The sequence below is a fragment of the Zosterops lateralis genome, assembly GCF_965231275.1.
Source record: "Zosterops lateralis genome assembly, chromosome: 2".
Classification (NCBI taxonomy): Eukaryota; Metazoa; Chordata; class Aves; order Passeriformes; family Zosteropidae; genus Zosterops; species Zosterops lateralis.
Window position 1 is genome coordinate 68494428 of NC_139763.1, and position 25843 is coordinate 68520270.

Here is a 25843-nt window from a genome sequence, read left to right on the forward strand (position 1 = left end):
CAAATAAATATCCTTTCCCAAAGGAAAATTAAAAACTGAATTTTAAAAAATGTACAGAGCTTGTCTACAGCATGCAGTATCAGAATTGACACCTGCATCAGCACTTCAAGTGAAATGAGGAGCACACTTTTGAGCCAATCTCCCTCATCATGTTTCAGTTCACATCATACAGTGGACTCAGAATTCATGGCTTGGGAACCCTGGGGTGAAATTAATCCAGAAATGGGCTTCAGGAATACATACAGTGTGGACACCTGGCCCTCAACACCAATTCTTTTTTACTCTACAGGCTTGTTCTAACTGGGCTGCACTTGCTTGTTAAAGTTGATGTAGAAATAAGCAATTCTGTCTGAACCAGTGAATACACACAACCAGGCACAGATACTGGCAAGATCTAGCAAGTAGCAAAATCCCAGTTATGCGGCTCCATGTCTAAATTAATCACTCTTGCTTCTCAATGCTACAGCTCCAGTGTCATTTTACTCTCCCTTCACCACTGGAAACCATTTCATGGTAAATACCTCAAAAATCTTCATATCACAGTGCTTTATTCCACTGGATAGGCATATCTACATCGCTCAGAGAAAAAGCTTGTGCCTTTGTGTTTGGTTTTTAATGCTGTCCAACAAGTCTCCTCACAGCCAGCATGATGCCTTTTTTGGATCTTTCTAAATTTTGGATCTTTTCTAAATTCCCCAAGGTATTGCATAGAGAACTATCGTATTTACATTGGATTTTGCAGATTCTAACAACAGAAGATTTGGGTGCAATACTTTCCATTTTAATGATACGGAAGTCTCTTCTGCAGACCCAGTCTGTCTCTGCTTTCTTCATTCATTTTTAGTTCTAGAAAAGGTTTAGGCAAGTGCCAGTATCTTCTGACAAGTCTGTCATACTGTTGTTGCTGTTACTATTATTTATTGAGTGATACAATAAAAGGAAAAACGCTTTGTAAATTGAGATTGCTTCCAGCCAGCTGTGATTAAAAGACAGATCCATGTGTGCATTTCCAGCAATTTAAAATCTAAGCAGAAACAGGCGTGACTGGACTATGACCCCTTCATGAGGATGAGCTCTTCATCTGACTTTATGCAAACTAGTGAATACTGTACTTGCAACTGTTAGTTACTCTTTTGCTTCCATCCTTTTATTTTGGATACAGTGGCTCAGGTATTTATCCACCTTTTAATTTATTTGCAATAATTAGGTTTCTGGAATAGCACACAAAACCAATTTGGGAGTCTTCTGCATCTTCATTACTGCTGAGAATAAAATGAAGGCAATTTTTTTCTTATTCACCATTTGAAAATGGGAAAGTAACAAAATGTTTATCTCATCTGAACTAATAGAAGCAATAATACTCTTTAAACCAAGAACAGTAAACTGCAGACAAGTAAATCACTTAATAAATTGTAAATGTAGAAATTAAAAAACAATGAAAATGGAAATGGGAACCTGAAGAACTTATTGGTGACTACTAGGATTTAAAAAATGTTTTGCCAGAAGGAAATGGGGAAACAGTAAATAAGTCTCACCTAAGGTGGTGTATTTTTCTTACTATTTGGAAAAAATAATAGGTTAACAAATTAAATTGATTATATATCCTCAACCATTTAGTTCTCCTTTAACTGAGAAATTTAAATTACTGTGATTGATGCCCACAGCTGTAGAAATGTAAAATTTGTGCAAGGGCAAGATGCAGAATGAAAGTATTCCAATATTTCATTTTAAAATGTACTATTTCAGCCGTCTGGGTTTTTTCAGAGGAATTCCTATTGCATAGTATTTACCTTCCCATATATATATTCTTATATTTTCTACATATGCATTCAGATAAAGAAAGCAGCTATTAATATGTAACACAGTAAACCCTCCTACGGCCACTGAGAATATAGTTTACACGTCTTGCACTTTCTCCTACCAAAGACAGTAGAAATTTTCCTACTGACTTCAAGGACAGCAGCATCAACTTCACCAAATGCTATCTGCACATATGAGAGTTCTTCAAGGAAAGAACAAACCCAGGAAAGGGATTTGAAGTCTCCTTTCACAAGTAACAAGATGAATGCTAAAGACTAAAATCAGTTTTCAGCCTGGTGCCTTAACACATCTCTGTAGGCTATATTGCATTATGATTGTTTCAAGCATGTATTAATACAAAGTAAGTCATACCTTTTAAAGTTTCCATAATGAACTTCTTGAGATAGTAAATATATTTGGCATCATCCTTCTTGGTGGTACCAGAAACGAACCAGCTGTTCTCCACAATGAATATTGGGGGTTTGTTATATTCACTGTTTATCCAGTAAAGGAGCTGCCTCAGGCTTATTGATTCCAACTGCTGGAATTTCATGTGGGAGTCCAAAAGCTGGAAACTCAGGGTAGCTCCAAAAGATAGAGCAAAAAAGTCTGCTGTTCCCTTGATATACTTCTTCTCAGCCTCACTGAATTCAGGCAACAGAGATGAGAGGTTGCTCCTCATGCTCTCTGGATAGTCACCATCAATAAATATGGGCTTAGCAAACCAGCCAAGCACAAAATCAAGGGATTTCTGGCATTCTTTTATGTTCTTCTCAGTCATATGCTGGGGTTTTATCCAGTGGGAGCTAAGGGCAATGGACACTTTTCCTCTTTGAGATGGACGGAAATGGTCATTGTAGAGATGCCAGACCTTAGCATGGGCCTGTTGAAAACAAAGACTAATTAATGGACCAAAAAAATCCATTTTAAGTAACACAACTACTCTCAAGTACTGGGGCTCAGTCTTATTCATTCATCAATAGTTTACAATACCTAAATTACCCCTTAATACCATATTAATACCATGTATCAACCAGAAATTGCTAGTTGGTTGGGGAAAAGATCATCTCAGTTTTCCATGAGATACTATTACAGGCACTGAACACACTTCTGGCTTTAATAACTTCTATTATTGACTTTAGACATACTGCTAGTATTTACAAAAATAAAAATTTAACTAAACATGTTTCAAAAATGGTTTTCATTATAGGAATATCACTTTATCTGCAGATTCATGGATATATAAAGAAGAATCTTAAGAACTGCCCAAAACTCTGAAACAATATAAAACAAAGAAATACCTTTGAACTTAATACTCTTTGAATCAGAACACACAATATAGGGATACAGAACTACCTATCTGGACTTCAGGAAGTCTGGTGAAAACAAAATTGCCACAGGTCCTAAAAATTATTCCAATAATTCAATTTAATCTATTAAAATTTACTATTTACACCTAGCATCAGAATGTAAGCACTTGTCTTGGTATAATTTTATCTTTTGTTGTGAGAACATATTTTGTACCAAATTTTTTTCTGAGATCTCAGAGTCAGTTATAACAGTCTCTTGATGTTCCCTTTGAAAGCTAAGTAGATTAAGTTCCTGAAGCCTTGCATTATCTTCAGGCATTACCTTCAAGCTCTTTAACCAGTCTCACTGCTCTCCTCTGATTCTCTTCCAATTTGTCATCATCTGTCTTTAACTGCAGAAGCAGAAGTGGACATAATATGCCAGTGGCAGTCTTTCCAGGAGTAAAACCAGAGACAATTTACCACACTATTTCTGTTTATGTGGCCACAGAATTACACTTGAGCATACGCACATCTTAACTACCATATCCCCAGAGCCCTTCACCAACTATAACGTATCTTTTCTGTGAACGTGGCTTACAAAAGAAATTTGGCAGTTCTGTGAATCAATATCCTATTTTTTGTAACCTATACATTAGTAGAAATTGTCACGGCTTTTTTCTAGGTCATTGATAAAAAGGTAAAAATATGAGATTTGACAACACAAAGGTGGGAGAGTGGCCAATACGACAGAGTTCTGTGCAACCCTCCAGAAGGGCCTTGAGAGGCTGGAGAGAACTGTCAGAGACCAGGGCATCCCTCTGGGCGTCCTGGAAGGTCACAGACCTTGGCAGAGAGGCCTGGGACCCAAGAAAGATGGTCTGGGGTCTGTGCAGGGGGGTTTGCCTGGCACAGAGCCCAGGAAGACACAGGCTTTGTTTTCAGTCCATGTGAAAAACTTCCAACACAGTGAGGAATTACAAGTCGCAAATGTGTAACAGACAGTAGTGTAGTTTATCACCAAGTAGAAAGTTTTGTCCTTTTGGGTTTTTAGAATGGAGCTGACTGAGGGACAAGATGGAGGAATTAGGGTGCTGTCCTGAGTTCTTCTCCTTCTCCCTTAGCATCCATCTTCTGCAGTGACGTGGGCATGAGGTAGTTTCAGTGGATTGGGTCAAAGTAGAAACAACCCTTCTAGTACAGTTACTAGGCATTGGTATGAAATGGTAAATAATAAGTACATAGTTATTCTGTATAAAAGCAGAGCAACCTCCCATCACGGGGGGAGTCACATCGTGTCCGAGCTGCTGTGAGCATCTTGGCTGGACACAACGAACTTGTAGGATAAGAAATAATAAACAACGCGAGAAACCAAGAAAACCAAGACCTTGAGACTCCACTTCATTCTCGCACCAAGCACAGACCCAAAGCCTTCAGAGGTCAGAGAGAGCAGAAGGCAGAAAAAGACCCACTTGAACCACCAGCCTGACTCTCGGGTCAGAGAGAAACCTAAAACCCGAGAGAGAACTGCTGAGATTCCAGGAAGGCAATTGCAGGCTCCCGCACCAAATAACCCTATGTTGCAGGATAGGCTGGAGGAAATCTGCTGGACAGCAGCTCTGCAGAGAAGGACCTGGGGGTCCTGGTGGACAACAAGCTGTCCCTGAGCCAGCAGTGCCCTTGTGGCCAAGGAGGCCATTGGTGTCCTGGGGTGGATTAGGATGGAAAAGCATTGCCAGCAGGTCAGGGGAGGTGATCCTGCCCCTCTGCTCTGCCCTGGTGAGGCCACACCTGGATTGCAGTGTCCAGTTCTGGGCTCCTCAGGACAACAGAGACGTGGAGCTCCTGAAGAAGGTCCAGTGGAGAAGAGCAAGGAAGACTGAAGCATCTCTCTTATGAGGAAAGGCTGAGGGAGTTGAACCTGTTCAGCTGTGAGATGACTGAGAGGGGACCTCATCAGTGTCTATAAGTATCTACAGGGGAGCACCAAGAGGATGGATCCAGACTCTGCTCAGCAGTGCTGAGCTATAGGAAAGAGGCAACAGGCAGAAACCGACGCACAGGAAGTTCCACCTGAATATAAAGAAGAACTTTATACAGTACAGATCACCAAGCACTGGAATAGGCTGCCCAGAGGGGTTGTAGAGTTTCTCTCACTTGGAGATATTCAAGAATTGTCCAGATGCAATTCCGCACAATGAGATCCAGCATCACCCTGCCTGAGCAGGGAGGCTGGACCAGATGAACCATTGTGGTCCTTTCTTGCCTGACCCAGCCTGTGATTCTGTAATTCTGAGATCCCCCCATTAGAATAAATCCTACCTAATAACTCTACTAACAGTTGACATTTGCGTTTTGAGACTCATCACTCAGTATTTATTCATATGTGCTGCTGATGACATGAACCTCCACTCTCACCATACAGAGTCACTGATCAAATGAACGTATATCAAAATATCACACGCATTTTTAGCCCTCTCTGAAATATAAATCATATAGAAAGCCTTATAATTTCACTCCATGCAGCTGGCATGTTGGCAAATGTTACCATTAATTTATTGATAGCTGCTGTTTAGAGTTTTATTTTCAGACACTCTTACCATCCAAGCTTTGAAGTACAATCACTTCCAGTTGCCAGCATTACTAGGAATATAATTTTTGACATCAACATTGTTAATTACCCAGGAAAATAGCAAATTCTACCATTTTACTGCTCTGGCAGAATTTTAATTATCACTGCTGGGAGAAAAAACATTGGAAATAAAGGACAACTGAAGGCAAGACCAATAATCAATGCTCAATTCAGCAGCTCCTGAAACCTGAAACAGAAACCTGCTGCATTTGACTCATTGTGGGGTAAATAAAACATCTGCACAGATCTGACACAGGCCCTTCAGGAGACTAGACCCACACCTTTTTAGAGTGGTCACCAAAATCCAAAGAGAACAAATTCAGAGGCTGTGAATCATAGTCCACACTACGTGCATGTCTGAATCAACCTCTTCATTGCAGACTTTAGTGTAGATGCTCTCATTTATAACACATCAATAGCTCCAATAAACATGATGCAGCCTGACCATCTGTCCACATTAATACAATGGGTTTTGGTGCTCATGAAAAACTATAGTAACAACTTCAAAATCTCATGCCAAAAATGAGAGGTGACCTAAGTACAAACTTCATTTTACTTCACACCAAAGCTCTGTTATGCTCAGGAAAGAAAATACATTACGCATCAGGACCAACACCCAACATTTAAAATATGATTTTTAAAATGTCAGTGGGAACGAATTTGTCACCACTTGCAACTCAAATTTGCACACTCAAATTTTCTCTTAGAAAGGGGCTATATATTTTTCCTCTGTTGAACATGATTCATCTCCAGTTTACCATCTCAAATGTTAAGATACCACCATGCACACTCTCAAACACAATTTCATCTCTGTCATCTTCATTTGCAAGTGTGCTGCCCACCCACGGAACACCTCAAGGACTGTGGCCCCCAGAACTCCCAGCCTTCCCTGTTTCTTATCAGTGGAGAGAGATCTTCAAGCATTTTAGTAGCTTTGGATCTACCATGAAGAAAGCAGAAAGAATTCTACAGATTATCCCTCTACATGCATAATGAGGTGCTGTTTACTCTCTCACTGCAATGAAAAAAGATGAAGTGTAGCAAAGTGGGATCTCACCCAACTTTACTTTCTAAGTCACCTGCTCTGCCTCTACAGAAAATGAGAAGACTATTGTCTAAGTTATGAAGTGTGAGTCACTCTGCAAGTCCATCTCTCTCCACTGATGACAGACAAAACCTGCTTACTCAGTTTAGACATGACATATTCTATAGGAAGATGAAAGGTGGCAAGAAGAAGGCCATTTAAATGTCTGCCCTCTGGAATGTGCATAAAACAAAATTATATTTCGATTACAAAAATGCTAAATGTAGAAAACAGTGCATTAAAGTCCCCAGGCTCTGTGGATGTAGATTAACAAAGCAGTCAAAACTGCATAGAAATAAAGCTGTAAGAAGCCAGTGACAAAGCAGAGCCTTTATGGAAATTTGGAACAGAATTCATTTGCCTAAAATTAGATGGTTAATATAGTTTTACAGACTTCAGAGCAAACTGGACATTCAGCCCAAATTCCAGCCAGTTTCAGGACACTGTGAGTCTCCCAATAAACCCTAAATCACATCTCTTAGCTCCACAGAGACACCTGAGGTACTACAGAATACATCAAATGATAATTTGCACCTATAGCTATCTTCAAGCAAATGAATCCTTTTTCTAGGGTGGAACTCCTTTTGAGCTGAAGACACTTTTTATCTCACTGTCCACATGTGAGCCCAAGCTCCCACTACAGCCACTGGAGATCTTTGGCTCCACCAGCTGCCTTAACACAGACATCTAGTTGCCCCTCCAGAATAATAAAGACACAGGTCACACCTGCCATTTCCATGCAGGAGATCTGAATAGCCTGGGAAGGGTCAAACACATTTCCAAGACGGAAAAAATAAACCCCTTCAATGTCATAGCATGGGCCATGTCCTATCAAAGTCCTGCAGTGATAGCAGAAGTATACAACACAGGCACACAACCTGTGGCAGAGATTGGTCACTCTATGGCAGGACAGATCTATATAGTTCAAGAATTCACATCTTCTATGTGAAGACAATGTAGTAATACAAAGACAATTTTTTTTTGCCTAACTATTCCTCTAAATTCCATGATCATTAAGATCTTCCTGAGTCTGGCACTGATATGGATCACCCTGCAAGTTCTCAGTATTTACATCTATTATGATGCACAGCCTTCACAAGAGCAATTCAAGAACTTTAACTGGGAACATCACAATTCCATAATTTGTGTTCATTCCTCCAGAACAAGTTTTCTCAGTTCTAAGTTCTGTGTCTTCCGAACTAGCAATAATACCGTTCATTTCACAAATAAATTGCACTAATACCTTGCTCTCCATACTCAGATGAATTATCTTGTTTTAACTGTCTATTTGCATATTAATGAAACTGAATTGTAAAGTGTTACTGTACTCGGCACTGGTGAGGTGACACCTCAAATCCTGTGTTACAGGTCTGGACCCCTCACTCCCGAGGTGAGAAGGACACTGAGGTGCTGCAGCGTGTCCACAGAAGGGCAAAAGAGCTTGCAGAGGGTCTGGAGCACAAGTCTGAGGAGGAACAACTGAGGGAGCTGTTCAGCCTGGAGAAACTGAGGCACAAGGAGAAGTTTATCATTCATTACAATCATGAATTACACCAACGAGGGTGTAGCAGGTGGGGATCAGTCTCTTCTCCCATGTAACAAGTGACAGGGCAACAGGAAACGGCCTCAAGTTGCACCAGGGGAGGTTTAGATTGGATAGTGGGAACAAATTTTGTCACTGAAAGAAAGGGTTGTCAAGCCCTGCCACAGGCTGCCAAGAGCAGCTGATTTTTTCCAAGTTAAATGATTTTATGATTCTATGATTTAGCAATACAAAGAGTTAATTGGAAAAGGTACACAAAGGGGTTTTGATTAGTAGAAATTAGGCTGATATACTTCCAACAAAAAATCATTATTCAGTTCCACATCAAAAGCTCTTCTGAAATGGAAATAAATATTTGAATGACATGGGAAAACCTAGTAAGTATTAGTCACAATGTGCCTTGTACCAGAAAGGGGAAAATGTGTTTTTTCACCCATATCATCAAAAATAAATATTTTTATCAAAAGCTGCAACAAAAGGATGTCACATTTAATCTAAGTTTCACCCTTAGATACTAAGTAAGTTTTACCCACACAGTCTTTGGGCAAACATTCTCTTTCACAATCAAGCTATATTCTTAATACTGAGTAACAGATACAGGTATGTAGAAATTGCTTAAGGTTTTTCTCATATTTCAAAACTATTTCAAAACACATCTTCCTATATAAAGCACAGGACTTTTATAGGTATTAGTTATATAGTTACTCTGCTTTTCCCCAATTACTCCTTCCCAAATATGTAGTGTTCCAGTTTTATTTTTACAATCTGTTAGCCAACATTACCACAGATGATCATTTCAACTAATTTAGTATTTTTGACCAATCTCAGCAACCTTGCAATAGAATTAAGCTATTTAAATGGTACACAGAATACCAAGTGAACGTTTTTCAGTCTACAACCACTCCACGTAAAATTTGCTAGAATTACAGCTCTAAGTATTGATCACACATCTGAACTACACTTTTTGTTCCAGTTCCTTTCTCAATACACATTAGCCACTGTTTTGCACAGTGCTGGTCATTGGAACATTCTGATGCCTCATAAAGGTGAATGAATTTATCACAGCCACACATTAGGCACAAAGCAATATCATTCCTATTTTAAGAATTGGGAACAGAGATATTACAGTATGCACAGAATAAGAAAAATTAAACCAGATACCCAAAGTTGTAGACCAGTGCATTAACTCCAGATTAAGTGCCTCTGTTTAATGTGATACTCACCTCTACAGACAAAATACCAAAAAAAGCATTAAGTATTTTTCTGAAGGCACAGTGGCTAGATAGAACAGCATTTCTTCTTATCACAGGCAAAATAGAGCTTTGCTAGCATGAGAATAAAAAGGAGAAGGCAGGCTGAAAGCATGAGGTAAGCCAGAGATATCAGGATGCATTGCAGGTACTCCAAATGGGAAAAAAACAAACCCAAAAGATAAGAAAGCAGGTAAGAGTTATTTTTACACTTTGCTATTGAATTTTAGAGTAGATGAAAGTCTGGGAAGGCTTTTATTTCACACACTGTATACACAGCCATAACAAACATTATCAGAGTTAGATATGCAGCAGGGAGACACAGTGACCACGGTGTGATGGAAGGAAACAAAACCCCCTTGATCCCATTGTGCCAGGTGGCTGCTGCAGGAAACCTCTCCTTTGAAGTACAGAAAGCTGAGATATCATGGCAGAAACCCTGAGTTAAACCTCCCTCAGACTCACCTTGCTTTGAAAGGCCACCCACTGGGCCAGCACACTGTGGCAGGGCAGCCAGAGGGAAGGCAGCTGGATGGCACAGAGCACTCTGCAAACTCCACCAGCACCAGGAGAGGCTGTGCCAGCACAGGACACACCCTTTGGCAGGGACTCATCTCACCTCGTTTTTGCCATCACCTGCATCTGAAGCACTTCTCATGCAGCGCAGGGACACCTCTGGGCCACAATTCACTCAAGCCATTTTTAATGCCCAGACAAGAGACTGAGATGAAAATGTGCCTGTTCCACTCCACTCACCACACAGACAGGCTGGCACAGCCACTGGAGTCAACATCCTGTCCAAATAAACAAAAGCAAGGAGAGACAAGTGGGCTGGGAAAGCAGTTTCAAGTCTCCTGAGATGCAAACAGTCTCTGAAAATACAAAGGTCATCTGCAAAAGAATTAAGCAGCATTCGACTTTGTGAAGCAATGGGAGACGAGATAAAAATAGCTTTATTTCTGACAACAAGTGCTTCTGAGACACTTGATGTGTTTAATCATTTTCTGCTACCTCTGACAGAAAAGATTAATTATGGAACTTCACCAAAATAGTTCAAGGAATGTTGTGACCCATGTGAATATTAAAGATATGAGAGATTCTTAAACAGAGTACAAAAAGAAGATAAAAGTACAGAGCAGTACTCTTGAGTGATTTAGAGACAATCTTGCAGTACTGGAGTGAACTAAAATAGTCACTGATAAAAGACTTGAAATCTGGGACATAATGCTCAGGCAGTATTTAGGGGAAGACCAAGATAAAATCACTGCCATCAAAATTGCTTTGGGCGTGCTGGAGATACACATGCATACAAAAGCTCCAGTACTGAGAATGACCTGCAAAGTCCTCTACCAGAACATGAACCTCTCGGAAGACAGGCCAGGCTCCAATCATCATGATCATATTCAAGTACACAAAATATAGACACAAGTGAAAAAACATGAAGAACTTAGTCCTAATCCAGAAAAGCAAGCACACAGAACTGCACAAGGTGTAGTAAACAGCACAAACCAAGACAAAACCACTTTGCAGGAGCTGATATTTGTCAGACACATGAACAAGGAGGATAAAAAAAGCACCATGACTTCGGAGAAACTTGTAATGAGAATGACGGTAACAGTTTTGACAATGGAATACACCACTAGCCAGGAAAACAAATGGAACACTAGTGGATTTTAAGCCACATTCTGGTTGGAAAGAATGATGCTAGAATCAGCACTGAGAAAAACATTAAGCATATAAAACTCTCATAGAACTCACATAAAACTGATATATCAAAAACATACATAGAATATATAAAAGTGATAAAGCAATGCCCAGTCAGAGCACTGAGAGTAAATGAATGTTAAGAACTACAACACCCAGTCTTTGTTATAGTACTGTCAAGGAGAAGGCATCCATTACGACTTCAAACCTGTGGTTTCATGAAGGTTTTTAAAACTGGATGGAAAGAGTAAAAATCAGCAGAGGAGGAAGAAGAGGACTGCCCACAGAAGCTCTCAAACTACAGAACACAGCTTTAGAAGCCAAAGCCCCAGGATTCACAACTCTTCCTTGTGCTAAGGCAGAAGCCAAATGAGAAGACTCTTGCCCTCCAAAGCAATAGTGAAGAGGACAACCAAAGTAGCATACATAATCTTCAGTGACATCAGTCTTTAAAAAAATAAACTACTTTTGGTCAAATGCAGAATCAAAATAACTAAATAAACATAAAAGGCAAACAACTCCAATACCTTTAAGGATAAAAATTCTGGAAGAGATGCCTAATGTCAAGCATGTTTCTATGTTTGATGCATCACCTGGTTTTCTGGTAGATGCATAAAGGGAAGCCAAACATTCACCTGTTCATATCTGGCCCCTCTATATACCTCTCTCAATTTGCTAAGCCATGTGTTTCACAGGGAGAAATAATGTACTTCTGATGGTTTAGTCGAAGCACATGAAGAAAATTGCTTTGAAAAGTCTGAGCAGTTAGCAGAAACTAAACAAACAAGATAATGTGTTGGAAAGAAAAAATTTCTTAGCAAGAGACAGAGGTAAATACAAATAAGACTAAAGTCCATCACCAATATGTGTACCTGTCAGATAGAAGTGACAAAAGATTTCAGCTTGCTGGACCTAATCTAACTAGCTAAACCAAAAACCCAGCTTGGAAGAAAGCCTACAGTTTGGCAAGAATATTACAGAATACAGAACCCAGATTACTCATTACCACCATCCCTGCATTTAAGGAACCCAGAATAGATGCTCTGATGCTCTGGTGTTAATAATTAACCCCGAATCTTATCCTGGGCACACCAATAGATTAAAAATAAATTGACCCAACTGCTTTTGCAGAGGTACTGGAACATTTTGACTGTGACTTAATGCCCCCAAAAGACAGAGAAAAAGAAATCCCTGTCATGCTATTATTACAAGAACATCAAATTATGCTGGATTTCAAAAATCCATGTTTGAAGAGTTGGGAAAGGCTGACACACTGGCAGTCAGAAATTATTCCTGAGGTGCAAGACTGTGCTGCCCTAAAAGCTCGAGAAGTTCAAGTAGAGATGAATGGATAGAGGCTTTTCTTCAATCAGATTCTCAAAAGAAATTAGACTGCAAGAGTATGGGAAAGTGTTTGAGTCCAGATCATCAACCACAGAAGCAGTAAAAATATCCCCAAATCACAGAAAAAAGTTTACTGGAGTAACAAGTAAATGCACGAAGATGAGGCATTTCTGATGCTCTAATGTGGCCTATCACAAAAGCAGACAGCAGTATTTACTGGGTAATGGTTTGATTTTGAGCAATTAATTCTGTTATACCATAAACCACACCTGTTGCAGCAAAAAAAATGCCAGGGTCTGGCAGAATAGATTTAGCATATGCTGTCTTTGGGATTTTGTTATGAGTGCAAGGAGGGGAAGAATTTCCCCCTACATTTGCAGGGCAGCAATACCATTTTACAAGTATCCACTGCCCCAGGATTTCACTGTCCTCTAGCTTTATGCAATATTCATATCAACCAAACATGGAAAAATTTATCAGAGGCTCATCAAATCCATGTAATTTCACAAACAGATGATGTATTAACCTACAGTCAGATTCAAACACCACTGAAAGAGTGAATTATAAAATATAAGCCATAACTTTGGGAGCTGTTCACTTCTAAGTGAACTGATGAACAGGTCAAGTGGTACATGAAAGAGAAAAATATTTAGGAGCAGACTAATGACCTTGGAAAGATGAATGAGAAAAATTAATAAGAAGCTCCTTGCTCTGCAAGTTCACCTAAGATGTGATCTTTTGTGAGTTTTATTCTTCCCCAGGATTCTGTACTGGTGTTTGCAGATACAATTCAGCCTTTAAGCAAGTTTTAAAGAAGGTGCAGGAATGGGAGTGGATATCAGGACAAAACCTGACCTCAGCAGCATTCAAAAAGGCTGGCACAGGTAGCCACACTGGGGATGCTGCTCCAGCATGGCCACTCCATTTGCACTTTGTTACCCCCTCCAGAAGCAGCAGAGGTTTTGTTATTGCAAAACCAAAGGAAGTCAGTCAGTTCACTGTACAAAAAGCAGCACATGGTGCTCCTGGGAGATTTAACATGGTGACTCAGAAATTACAGAGTGGGTGAAAGGTGCAATTACCGAGCTCAGCATATCTAAGTGTATGAACAGTGTGGGCTCAGCAGAAGAGTGAACTACAAGAATAGGTGGTCTCCAGAGCATATCATGGGGATCTCATCCAATTTATTCACAAGAAAAGTCACTTCAATGAGTGAACAAGAGAAAGGTAGCTCCCTCTGGGAGAAGATATTAAGCAACTGCTACAGAATTACTTAATGTGTATTACAATACATGTTTCTAGAAGGTAGACTAGATCCTCTTTCTTTTCAGCAGTCAAAGATATCAGTTCCGTGGTTGCAAACATAAAATGAAAGATCTTTAATCAGTCTCACAACAGAATGGTACTGCAGTGCCCAGGTTCAGAAGGTATTTCCAGATAAATGTGCTGGTAGATACCTTTTCCTATTGTGATTGTGGGTTCCTCTGTGAGAAAAAAAAACAACTACTGGACATCTATAGTAAAGGAAATGGAGAGTCTCCATCAGTGGAGGGTACCAATGAGTAATATAAAGGCATTCAGCTCAACATAGTCGTTATAGGAATTACAAATTTAGTCATCCAATATGGAACCAAAATATTAGAACACAGCTCTGTGCTATAATACAGGCAAATGAAAACCAGAATGAAAGAGACTCACTTGGAGCAATTGCTGCAAAATTCTTTTTGAACCAAACATTTGGATTGTTCATGCCCAAATCTAGTTCAGTCACTCACACGATAACCTGTGTCTACACTGCTGTAAGCCTGGTCACTAAATTTAACCATTTTGAGATTAGAACTATGCATCAATGACAACAGGCTATGGAATAAGATGGAATGTCCCATTCAACCCCCTAGATGGATGCAGGAAGTAGCACATCAGGATAAGCAATAAGAATTGGAGGTACCAGTTTTCAATTTTCAGACAACTGTTTAGATTACAATTTGACTAGATGTGAATATCCAATTCTTTCTTCTTTTTCCAGTCAGTCTGCAACTGTTTATGTCAGATCCAGCTGTGTTTCCAGGCATACTCAATAAAAAGCAACCACTACAGGCTTATCTTATTGTGTGTAACCTGCCTGAAATGTTCTGGCTTGGGCACATGTAATAGAAATGACTGAAGTGTGTGATTTCAATTTTACACTTTTAAAAGGAATGCTCATTTGCAAAACCCACTGAAACTGTACAGTAAATTAACTTTAATCCAGTAACTTTTGGAATAGCTTTTGTGTTAACTCAGTGCCCAGAGAGAACCTGCCTAACCAGGACTTGCTGCTCCAAAAGAGTATGGGTCACCTGCAGATCTCTGTCAAACACGAGAGCCAGTGCAAATGTCATGGGAATTCCACAATACAACTGGCAAGAGGTATCTGTCCTCCAGACACTGTGAAGCAGAAAGCAGCTCCCAACCCTGACACATGGCTTTAGTAGTCAGAAGGGTTAATGTCCATGTGTGACCTAAGATTCAGCTGCTCAGAGTCATCCCAGTACCATCTGGGATGTTCTGGACTATCAAGGTATCTGTACAACACATGACCTCTGAAAAACCTGTGTCTTTTGGACTGGCAGCTGGAGGCAAGACAGGATACCCCAGGCTTCTCAACTGGTACATGTTTATTATGTGTGCCACTTCTTTAGCCCTAGTGCCTTCCTCAGAGGTAGCCTTGTGACTGCATGAAGTTCTGACTGTGAGAAGGACATATACTCTTGAACAGTATGTAAGAACAAACTGAAATTCTGAAAGGATTCAGGAAAACCAAGAGGATCTAAGTAAGACTTTTTCACTCCAGAAGTTTTACACCAGCACCAAACCCTGAAAGGCTGAGAAGATGAATCACAGGACCCTGCAGATAGACAAGTCAAACATAACTGAATAACTTGCAATTAGTGGTCTGGATGTCTCAGCAGTCTGTCCATCTTTGCACCAGCACAGTGAACCACAGGGCTAACTGAAAAGTTTTAATTAATACAATGGCTATTAGTAGCCTTAATTCTTCCTTAATGTTATTGCTTCCACTAAGCTAGGCTATGAAAGGAAGATCTGGGAAACTATAGGAAGAATTCAAGCTGGTTACTCAGCAAACTCACATCGCATCAATGGGGATACAGTCATTGGAAGAGGCAGACTTTAGTGAGAAATATTTATTTTGAGGAATCACTACACTCCTCAGCAGCCACCAAGAAGATAAGAGCAGCTAATCAAATCAAAATTCAGAAGAGGAAGGAGAAATTCCAGCACAAGGAAAGATGGGAGGAACATGATTCATTGGGAGACGTGAAACTCTTGGGACACCACTTTTTTAAATCAGAGCAACAACATGAGTCAAGAGATGGAAGACAAAATGGGGCATCCAGTTTTAGACTGGAAACAGACTTTGAATCTCTGAATTTCTTCAGCAGCAAGGATGATTTATGTGTATTTATCCAGTTTTTTCTATAAGCTTTTGACTATACTGCAGTCACAGATTAAACTGGATTCAATTTATACCTCCTTTCATTTAGGAAATATATTTGGAACCTCATCCAAAGTGTGCTGAAGCCATGAAAATACACTTTTGAGGTATGAATAGGTCCCTTTATGTCTGTTTCTAAATGCATGTTTAATGGTAGATATAAAATTGCTTTACTGCAGAGATGAGTGTTAACTCAGAAGTGTACACATATAAGTTTTCCTGTTTTACTCTTGCAGCCAGCAAACAGAATAAGAATCACCATCTCTAGTAAAAGCTGGACTCTTGTAGAACAGATAACGGCATCAAACTAAAATTATTTAAAATTAAATATCTAATTCTTACTTTAGAAACAAAATCTTCACACTGTTGATTACCTGTTGAAATTAAGCTGTTTCACCTGTTTGTATACAATGAATCTAACTTGTCTGGATGGCATAATAGTGAATAAATGTTTAAATGTTGTTGATAGGAAGCTGAATGTTAAAAATTTACATAATATCAGCTATAGTTGTTTCCTTTTTCAAACCATATCCCATACATTTATATGAAGCTATATAGGATAGGGGGTTTACTACATCAATGTACTGCAATCTCAGCCTTCGCAATGAAGAAAAAAAAAAGTGAAACACCTATAGCTGCTTTTATCCAGTCCTTTAAAAATTTAAAATAAATTTAAAAAGAAACTAGAATACAGCAAAAGAAAAGGAGGTGTGTTGTTAGGGTGATTGTTTAGTCTAAGCCACACAGAAAAGGGTGTGTGCTGGTAAATATATACAGTTGAAAATGCTAATTAGCTACTCTTCTTTCAGCAACCCTTGTTTCAGCTTCTGTGCTCTCACCACCACAGTACTAGACACTTTCTAACATCACACTAACAGACTGAGGTATTCATAAATATTCTGTCAACTCAACAAATTTTAAACATACTTACCACAGTTAAAGTTTAGACTTTACTCTAGCAGCACAATGAGCACTCCTGGGGGCCTGGCACGTGCTCCTTTTTAAAGTGCAACGTAACATATTTCACTGATCTCTGACAGTGCACTGTTCTCATTGTCTTTTGGAGATAAAGCAGTTGTCTCCCTTTGATATTGAGGTTTCTTTACATAAGAAACCTACAAAATATTATTTTCCCTTTGGTTAACACTGACACTGTTGAAAAAAAAACTCAGTTGAAAGAATGGGCACAAGGGCAAACCAACAAATTTTATCTTTTGTCTACTATATCAAAGTGCAATACTAAACTTCAAATTGCTCTAGAATAAAGTCTAAAGCCAGTGATGACAAGACACTTGTACACATGAACAAGAATCATCACTGGGCTAAAAATATAAAAAATGAAATGCATGTATATCTACCTATTTTCTTTCCTACTGATTTCAGATAGGACTAAATACTTTTCCACCCCCCAGCTATTTTAAATATAGATACAAAAATACAAGGATACATTAAACCTTAACTCTGATATCAGTTAACTCAGAGGTACACTATTTAAGCAATTTGTCTAAGGTTGGCTTTTACTTCTATTTAACCATGTGCTTGGAAATTCTGCCAGTACACTGCAGTATGTAAATATCAAAATTAGTTAATATTTTCAATTGTTTAAAGAAAAGATATTTTGGGAGAAATCCCAGTTTTGATATCAAATCGCACTAGAACAACAGAAATGTGAGTTCACAAAGATCTTGCAGCAGCATCATTCATCTTCCTTTATCCAGGTATAGAAATGCCAGAAAGTAGCACTGCTTTGCTTCACAGTTATCATGAGGGCAAGTATCTCAGCAGGTCATGTACAATGTGGTAATTAGGTCAATATCTAACCATGAGACAGATGTCTGACATTTAGATATTGCCTGTTTTAAGGGAAGGCAGTTCAAAGGAAAAAACCTGTATAGATGCCTCGTTTCTAAGTAAACTGACCAAGGAGTTATTCAGATAGAGCAAAAACTTCCATCAGATTTCCATGAAGACATCCATCGGAACACTTTCAGAGCCACAAAGGATTTTTGTAAACAAGGTGAGTGTTTGTTACAGCCCCAGACAACAGAATGAACAGCAACATCTCAGGCTGAAATGCACAAGGACAGGACAAGACATAAATTCAGCGCATCGATTTTTTTGAAATATTCTCTTTAATTTTTAGACCAGTCCAAGCTCATGTAAGCAATCAGACAACTTACAGGTACTCCAGACTTGTTAAGTGGAAAAGGAGATTAAGTGTACCACTAATACAATATGTAGCCAGTGAATTTCCAGACACAGTGTCTACATGTACTTCAGCAAACAGCAGAGCTAAAGACCCAATATCTACAGTAACCCATGGACCAGATGGACAGCTAGATTACACCAGGTATGCTCCTGCAGAACTGCTTCCAGCTTAATTTTATCCAAAACCAACCCAAACTATTTCAGGCTATGAACTATAGTACAGAAATTTGCTTTTTTTTTATCAAAATCAAATAGGAAAATAATATTCAACTTGGAGAGATCCCATATAGTGCAGCAAGATCTGCCCAGCCATTTTATCCTTGAGACAAAGGCTTTCAGTAGCCACAGCTATGCCAACACAACCTTCAACAAGTATGTAGTACAAAGGATAATGAAAAAATGAGTCTAAGACACAATACATTAAATCAGGCATTAAATCAGGATGACACTTTGGATATTAAGAAAATCACAAATTATACAGTTTATGTGGAATCATGGTTCAATCAATGATGAAAGCAGAGCAGGGGGCAGTGCAGCAATTAACCCGTTGCCCAAACACTAACGAAAGGCAAATTGTTGGCCTGAATTAGGGTGTGAAGGGCTTGAAGAGCCAGGTGTTTTTGCTGAGACAAAGGGAGGAAGGCAGGGAGGGAGTAAGAAAGGCAGGAAGGAAGGAGGGGAGTAATTTGAAGAAATTGCATTGTATTAACTGAACTTTTCACTGGAAGCTTTTTTATACATGAACACTCTAAGAAAAGAGCTAAGACGCTCTGCAGGAGACACACACACAAGTCCTTACCGCCTTACTCGGTGGAAAAATGATCTCTGTAGAAATGAGCATCTGGAAAAAAAGCAAGGCTCCATCTATAGCAGTCAAAACTCACTTTCCTCATACTACTGAGATGGAAGAAAGTAAAGATGTTGGAAATTCTGAAGAAACATCATGGATTTTATGTACATAAATTGAAACATAAAATAATTCAAGAATATTGGGATACAATTTATAGTCAAGTACATTAGCTGCATTAGATGCTTATTATCAAATGAGCCACTGGACATATTTGGTATACTTTATATATATGTATATACTTTATAGATATACATATAAAGGTTATTGCTACTCTGAGAGTACTGCCTCCATAATCCCTCCTTTCAGGAATACCTCAGTGCTGCAAGAAAAAAGCAAGAATGAAAGTAGTGGCCTTTGACAAGCCCAATCTATTGCAGACCAGGAGTTAGTCCTGTTGTTAATTGTCAATCTTCCTAAGTTCCTACAAGATAATATTTTCATTGTGGACCCAACAACGGATGTCACATAAAACCATTAAACATTCTGAGTATGACACTGCAAATGCTCTGTTAAATGATACAGTAAAGAGGAGACAATGATGAGTGATATTACCATGTTGGAAAAAATTGGACTTGCACAGAATTTTAACAGAAATACAAAAGATATCTTACTGAAAAAAAAATCATTACCTCATTTATGATCCTGTGTCTGCTATCTGCCAGGAATAAGGAAAACTGGATTATAAAATTAGGAAGTGCCTCAAGGGTATCAAATTCAATACAGCGCTTCTATGGGCAGTATATGGCACAATCCTATTCATAACCTGATTCAGATTCACTTTAACATAGGTTAGGTATTTTGTTCATATTACTCTCTCTGGAAGATGACTACAGAATCACACTTCACAAATGGTTCTCTTTTTTCATCAGCTTTCAGGTTAAATTTATTCATACTCACTCCAAACACTTGTTCTTGCAGCAAAACTTTCCCTGCACTTAGTTATTTTCCTTCACTTGTTTTTACCACTGATCTATTTATAGACAAGAAGTATATACTCTCCCAGTGTTCTTGCTCAGGTAAATAAGCCATGTTCCAGTAAGGTAATTCCTCATCTCTGCTGGAAAAATCACCTGATACAGACTAGAAACAAATGTGTCTTTGTCACAGTTGGATTATATTTGCATGTGATGGTCATGCTGTGATCAGCAAGTTCTCTTCTTAGGGAAAAAAAAATTTGAGTCTTTCTGTTCCATCTGTTTATTATTTTGATCATCCTTTGCACTGGCACTGTTTCCTCAATTTTAGCTCACGCTCTAAGTAGTGCAATCCTAGCCTGTGCCAAGGCATGGGAGCTAAAATACATTAAGAAGTTCAGCTGTGAACTGCTCTTTGAGACTGATGCTTCTACTTTCAGTACAACTCACTATATTTGCTTTAACAACTTCCTAGCTACTGCTGAGCATTCTCCTCCTCCTCCACTGAAACAGTAACTCTCCATGTGCCACCATTTCAAGGGTCCTACTGAAAACACAGATTGATTGCATTTATCATATTGTCTTTTCCTAGACAATTGGTTGTCACAGAAAGCTATCAGATGGGCCTGGCTTGACTTTGACACTATAAATTCATAGCGTTTTATGTTCACTGCACCTGCAGTTACCAGCATTTATCTAATCCTCACCCTCATTAACCTTTCCTGTCTATGAATCCCAGTGCTCAACACAATCACTTTTCTTGACAGATCTGACAAACAGCATTCTGGAAGTACAATTATTTTTTGTTTTAACTCTCTTTTTCCCCACTACCTGATGGCTGTATGTCTTTCCTTGTACTACTTTTTCTTAGGTGACGGGAAGATATCTGCATTTTGATTTAAAATAATGAGGTTTCATTTAAGACAGAATGTACATTTTAAAATTTTCTGCTCAGCAGAAATAGTAAATACCTATTCCATTACTTGATGTGGAGTTCAATAACTTCCTTGCAGAAAATAAAGGGGCCTCTAAAGGAGAGACATCTTTTGTTTCCAGACAGAAGGAGACAGTGGCAACTAGTATATATTTGCATTTGCATATCAATTCCAACTGGAATAGTGGAAAAAAGACTGTATTTTTTAAAGGGGGTTTTGGTTGGTTTTCTTTTGTTTGTTTGTTTTCTTTATGTTTTAAAAAATATTTTACAAGGACTGTTCTCTTCATATTTTGGAAGAAAGCACTAAATGCCTTCAGCATACTCCAGCAGTCACAGTGGGTCAGCAGCAGATGGCTGGAAAAAAGGAATGAAGAGTTGCAGGATGGGGCTACTCAATGTCCATGACATCCTATATGGGACACCACGGTTATCTGCCTGCTCTGGCTTTACAGGACCAAACAGGTGCTACTGACCACCCTTGGAGGGGGAATATCAACTACTTTCCTGGGTCAGAAGACTCAGCTCTGTGCCCAGGAAAACCAGGGGAGATTATATGATGCAGGTCTTCCCCACAGATATGCAGGAGATACCACACACCTGAAATAGGGGAGACTCAGGCAAAATCTGCATTTGATCCAGACCATATATCAGAGCTCACCCTCTGAGAAGTCACAGGAACAGAAAGCATCTCAAGCCAGTTTTTGAACTAGCCCCTCAGTACTCCCCTCCTCTGTCATCTGCTGAACCTCTCCACACTCTAATCAGACTAAGGGTAAATGTCTACAAAAAATCTGGGCTTGAGTTTGTCACCACAGGTTTACCTATACCTCACAGACAGAAATGGGACAATTATTGCATTTTTGGTCATAGAACAAGAGATACCACGCTCACTTCTCTCCATTACCCAGAAAAGGATGGGAAGCTCAGTTGAAGGTTTCTCTGGTGAACACATCCTAAATTAGCTCAAGCGTGACTGCTGTCCCCTGCATTTACTTCCACAGCCTTCAAGGAGATGGCTGTACTGTATCTAACAGCAAAGCCCATGCACTGCACTCCTCCCTCTCCAGGCAGCCATCACAAGCCCTCACACAGAGCCACTGCACAACCCTGCAGCCGCTGGCCCATCACTCCACATTATTTAGCCCTATGCTGAAGGATTGCAGGAAGCCAAGGACAACTTAGTCCACGTCTTTACTCACCAGTTGTGGTGCAGAGCCAAAGTACACACAGCTCCACCCTGGTCAGCCCAGGGGACAGCTGTCTCAGAGCTGGAGAACAAGTCCTAGCTGCTCTTCCCTCTGGGATCACTGGGAATGCCGCCAAACCACTTTAAAAGAAGTATCTTTACGCTAAACAACACTTTATAATGGTTACTGGAAAGCCAGATATTTCAACGCCAAGCAGATGCCAAACTGCGTCTCTTGGCTGATGCAAATGTTGCCTGGAAGACCAGCACACAATGACAATGCTTCTAAACTGTGGGACAGGAGTAATTTTCCATACTACAGCCTCACTCAAAGTAGCAAAAGGTCCTGCTGCTGACTGCTGTAGCTGGAGGTAGATATGAACTCTGGGTATTTTAACATTGTTTTTCCAGCTGTTGGGTAAGTACCATTTGCTATTGATAATCTTTGCAGGTTGAAGACCGTCCCAGCTGTACCTACGAATTATTTCCACACTGTACAGGATACACAAAGATGACTGCGGGGACTCCGCAGGCTCTGATCTCCCCTCAGCTCTCATATGAGCCCCATGAAACCCAGCTCAAGAGCTGGTGGCCAACTGACACCAAAACAGATCGTTCTGTATGGGCCATATCCAGCTTTGGTTAGGCAGACTGGTTTTCCGTGCATATTCCCCTGTGTTCTCAGTCTAGAGGACAGAAGCTGATAAAAAAATTACTTGCACATCAGCCAGACTACTCTTCAGTTAAACCATCCATTTCACAGTCAACAAAAGACAACTTTTTTTTCACTTTGAACAGGTTATTTAGCTCTATGCTAAATAACCATAATGACCATGTTATGGTACAGCTGAAATAATGTACATTTTTCTCAGCATTTACATCAGCAGTGTCATTCCTCCAGTGCAGAACTGCAGTGGTTTCACTGGCCACACTCCAGAATGACACCCACTGCCTATATAAAAATGTCTTCTCTATGTAGTCTAATCTTTGAAGATTTCTGAGACACAAAATGCTCTGGGTTGGTGCTTCTTAACTTTTGTCCTGATGTTCTGGGATGGTGTTTCCAAACCTTCTGCATAGTTACTGCACAAAACAATAGTGAATTATTCAGGAGTGGAGTCAACAATTAATCTTACCAAAAACATAATGTAGGGACTGAGAATGTACTATTTTCTTACACTTGCAGGAGAATAATAGAAGAGTAATGACAACGGGTGTCCAACCCACCTCATTATCATTGAAGCAGTTCAAAATAAGGGGCTACAGAGAAAAATCTTGATCTGTTTGCACCAGTCACTCAAAAATCTGGAATCTATTTTATTACGTAACAAAAAAAACCTGAGTCGGCCAGGCAGTTTGTCATTGCTACTGCTTCTATTTTATGTCTGATGTCAGTGTTTGTGTCACAGCACGCCTCCCTCTTTGAGAGTTAACAGTTTATTTTGGTAAATTACTCTATGTTTTTCACATACCAATTAACTGCCTTGTCTCTGTACACCTCCCAGTATAATGTTTTGCCCCTAGACACTCAAATAGCTCGCTCAGGCATTTCTATATGATCTTGGGTCTAGAAAATGCTAGTGTCTCTCAGGTCTTTCCAGACCCTCCAAGTCCTTTCCCACACTGGGAACGTACTGCTCCAATGCGTGTTTGATCCTTTCTTAGTCCTCACTCTCCGTAGTTCAGTCTTCCATACTCACTTTATCCCTAAAAACATATTTCCCAGAAGCACTCACTCAAAGTGAATACTTCCAAAGCAAAAAATGGAAAAGAGACACAAGAATCACCACGCTTAGTTGCCTGCAATATTATAGCCCCAAGCGCTACACAATAATGGCTATTATGTGCTCCCTCCTGGAGAAGTGAAGGCTCCCTTCAGAGCACCTTCCAGCGCTTAAAGAGGGCCTACAGGAAAGCTGGAGAGGGACTTTTCACAAGTACATTAGATAAGAGGGAATGCCTTTAACCTGAAAGGGGAAAGATTCAGATTATACATTCAGGAGAAGTTCAAAGGTGGCAAGGCAGTGGAACAGGTTGCCCAGAAAAACTGTGGATGTGCCATTCCTTTGATCAAGGTCAGGCTGGGCAGGGCTCTGAGCAACCTGATCTAGTAGAAGGCATCCCTTCCCATGTGGAGAAGTCTAGAAGATAAACTGTGGACCCTCTGTCATCATTCCTTTCCAACCATGAGCATCCATGAACCTTGGGTGTACCGTTCCTTTTGAGGGTGGGATGTCACATCATGGCAGGGGGTTTGGAACTAGATGATCTTTACAATTCCTTCCAACACAAACCATCCCATGATTCTGTTATTCCATGTTCGTGGCATTATGAGCCAAAAAGCCAATTCCAAGATATTTAACAGAAAAGAAAAAAGCAGGCCAAATGTTCCAGATGTCATAGTGAGCCACAGGAACAAACCAGGAAAAGCAAAGACATCATCACAACCCTTGCAACAGAAGGCAAATTATTTAGGTAAAATGCCTTAGTGATCCTGGGCGCCTAGCCACAACACACAGAAAGGGGAAAAAGAGGTCTAGCAAAAAACAACACTGTCCCTAGACAATTTAAATTCTTTCCTGACCATGAGTGAACAAAACCAGCTCCCACAGGCCAGCAGCACCAGTATCTAACCCAGACCAGCGCTCACCCCCTCTGGTTTATAGAAACTCATTCCAAACTACCAGTAACACAGGAGATATTACTCTCCAGTAGAGCCCAGCTTGGGTAAAGTGAGATCTGACCGGTGTGGTTTAGGGTTCCTGCCTTTCACGGCTTACTGTTATGATGCTCTTGTATAACCATTTCACCACCCACCAATTTTGAAATGGTGTCTATTTCACTACCCTAAGGTGAACTAGGAAAAAAGCTGTTTCTGAACTTCCCTGTGCTAGAATTTGCTGGCTCTAATATTCAGAATCAGAATGACTATGCCAATTTGATGCTGCTTTTATTAGAATTTTTCCACCTTTTAAGCAACTGCCTCCTTCAAGTTTACCAGAAATAGGAAAGAGGAGCTGGATAAATGACTGAATAATTACAGTTTCACACAAAAGTGGCACAAGCAGCCCAGCTATAAATATGACACACAGAGTAACCTCTACAGTGCAAGAATTCTGTCCTGACAGCTCCATTTTATTTCTTTCATCAAAGAACAAAAAGCATCAATCTGCAGTTTCAATAAGTCAGTCATATTGCAGCAGGTTAAACAGCAATTTCACAAGGGTAAACTGACCCAATTTGAAGCAGTGGGCACTCATCCAGGGAGAGAATACAGAAGGCAGAGTGTGAAATGACTGACTGACTCACTACATCAAAATGAAATTTTTCAGTATCATATTAAAATGGAAAACTAAGAATTTCTACAGCAAAATAAAATGATTGATATTAATTTCCCCTAGTTTTCAACTTTTTCTGGGAAACTGAAGTGTCCCAAATATTTTAATTTCAATGAATCAGCAAATTCCAGTTTCAAAGGTTTTAGATCTTTCTGACTTGCTCTAATGACATTATATTACTCTGTGAATTTGGGAGGTATTAGGAAGATTAGAATGAGCTAGCTGACGGGGGGTATGAAGAAAAAGGAATTTTTTTTTCCACCAAGCA

The 25843-nt window shown here is 39.7% G+C and overlaps 1 protein-coding gene across 1 annotated transcript in view; it reads right to left on the minus strand.

The window, feature by feature from the left end:
• Nucleotides 1-25843, minus strand: part of KL (klotho) — a 49277-nt gene that overhangs the window by 13546 nt on the left and 9888 nt on the right. The window contains exon 2 of the mRNA XM_083855057.1: nt 2173-2683. Coding sequence (XP_083711183.1) covers nt 2173-2683 — 511 coding nt within the window. The remainder of the gene's footprint in view (nt 1-2172; nt 2684-25843) is intronic.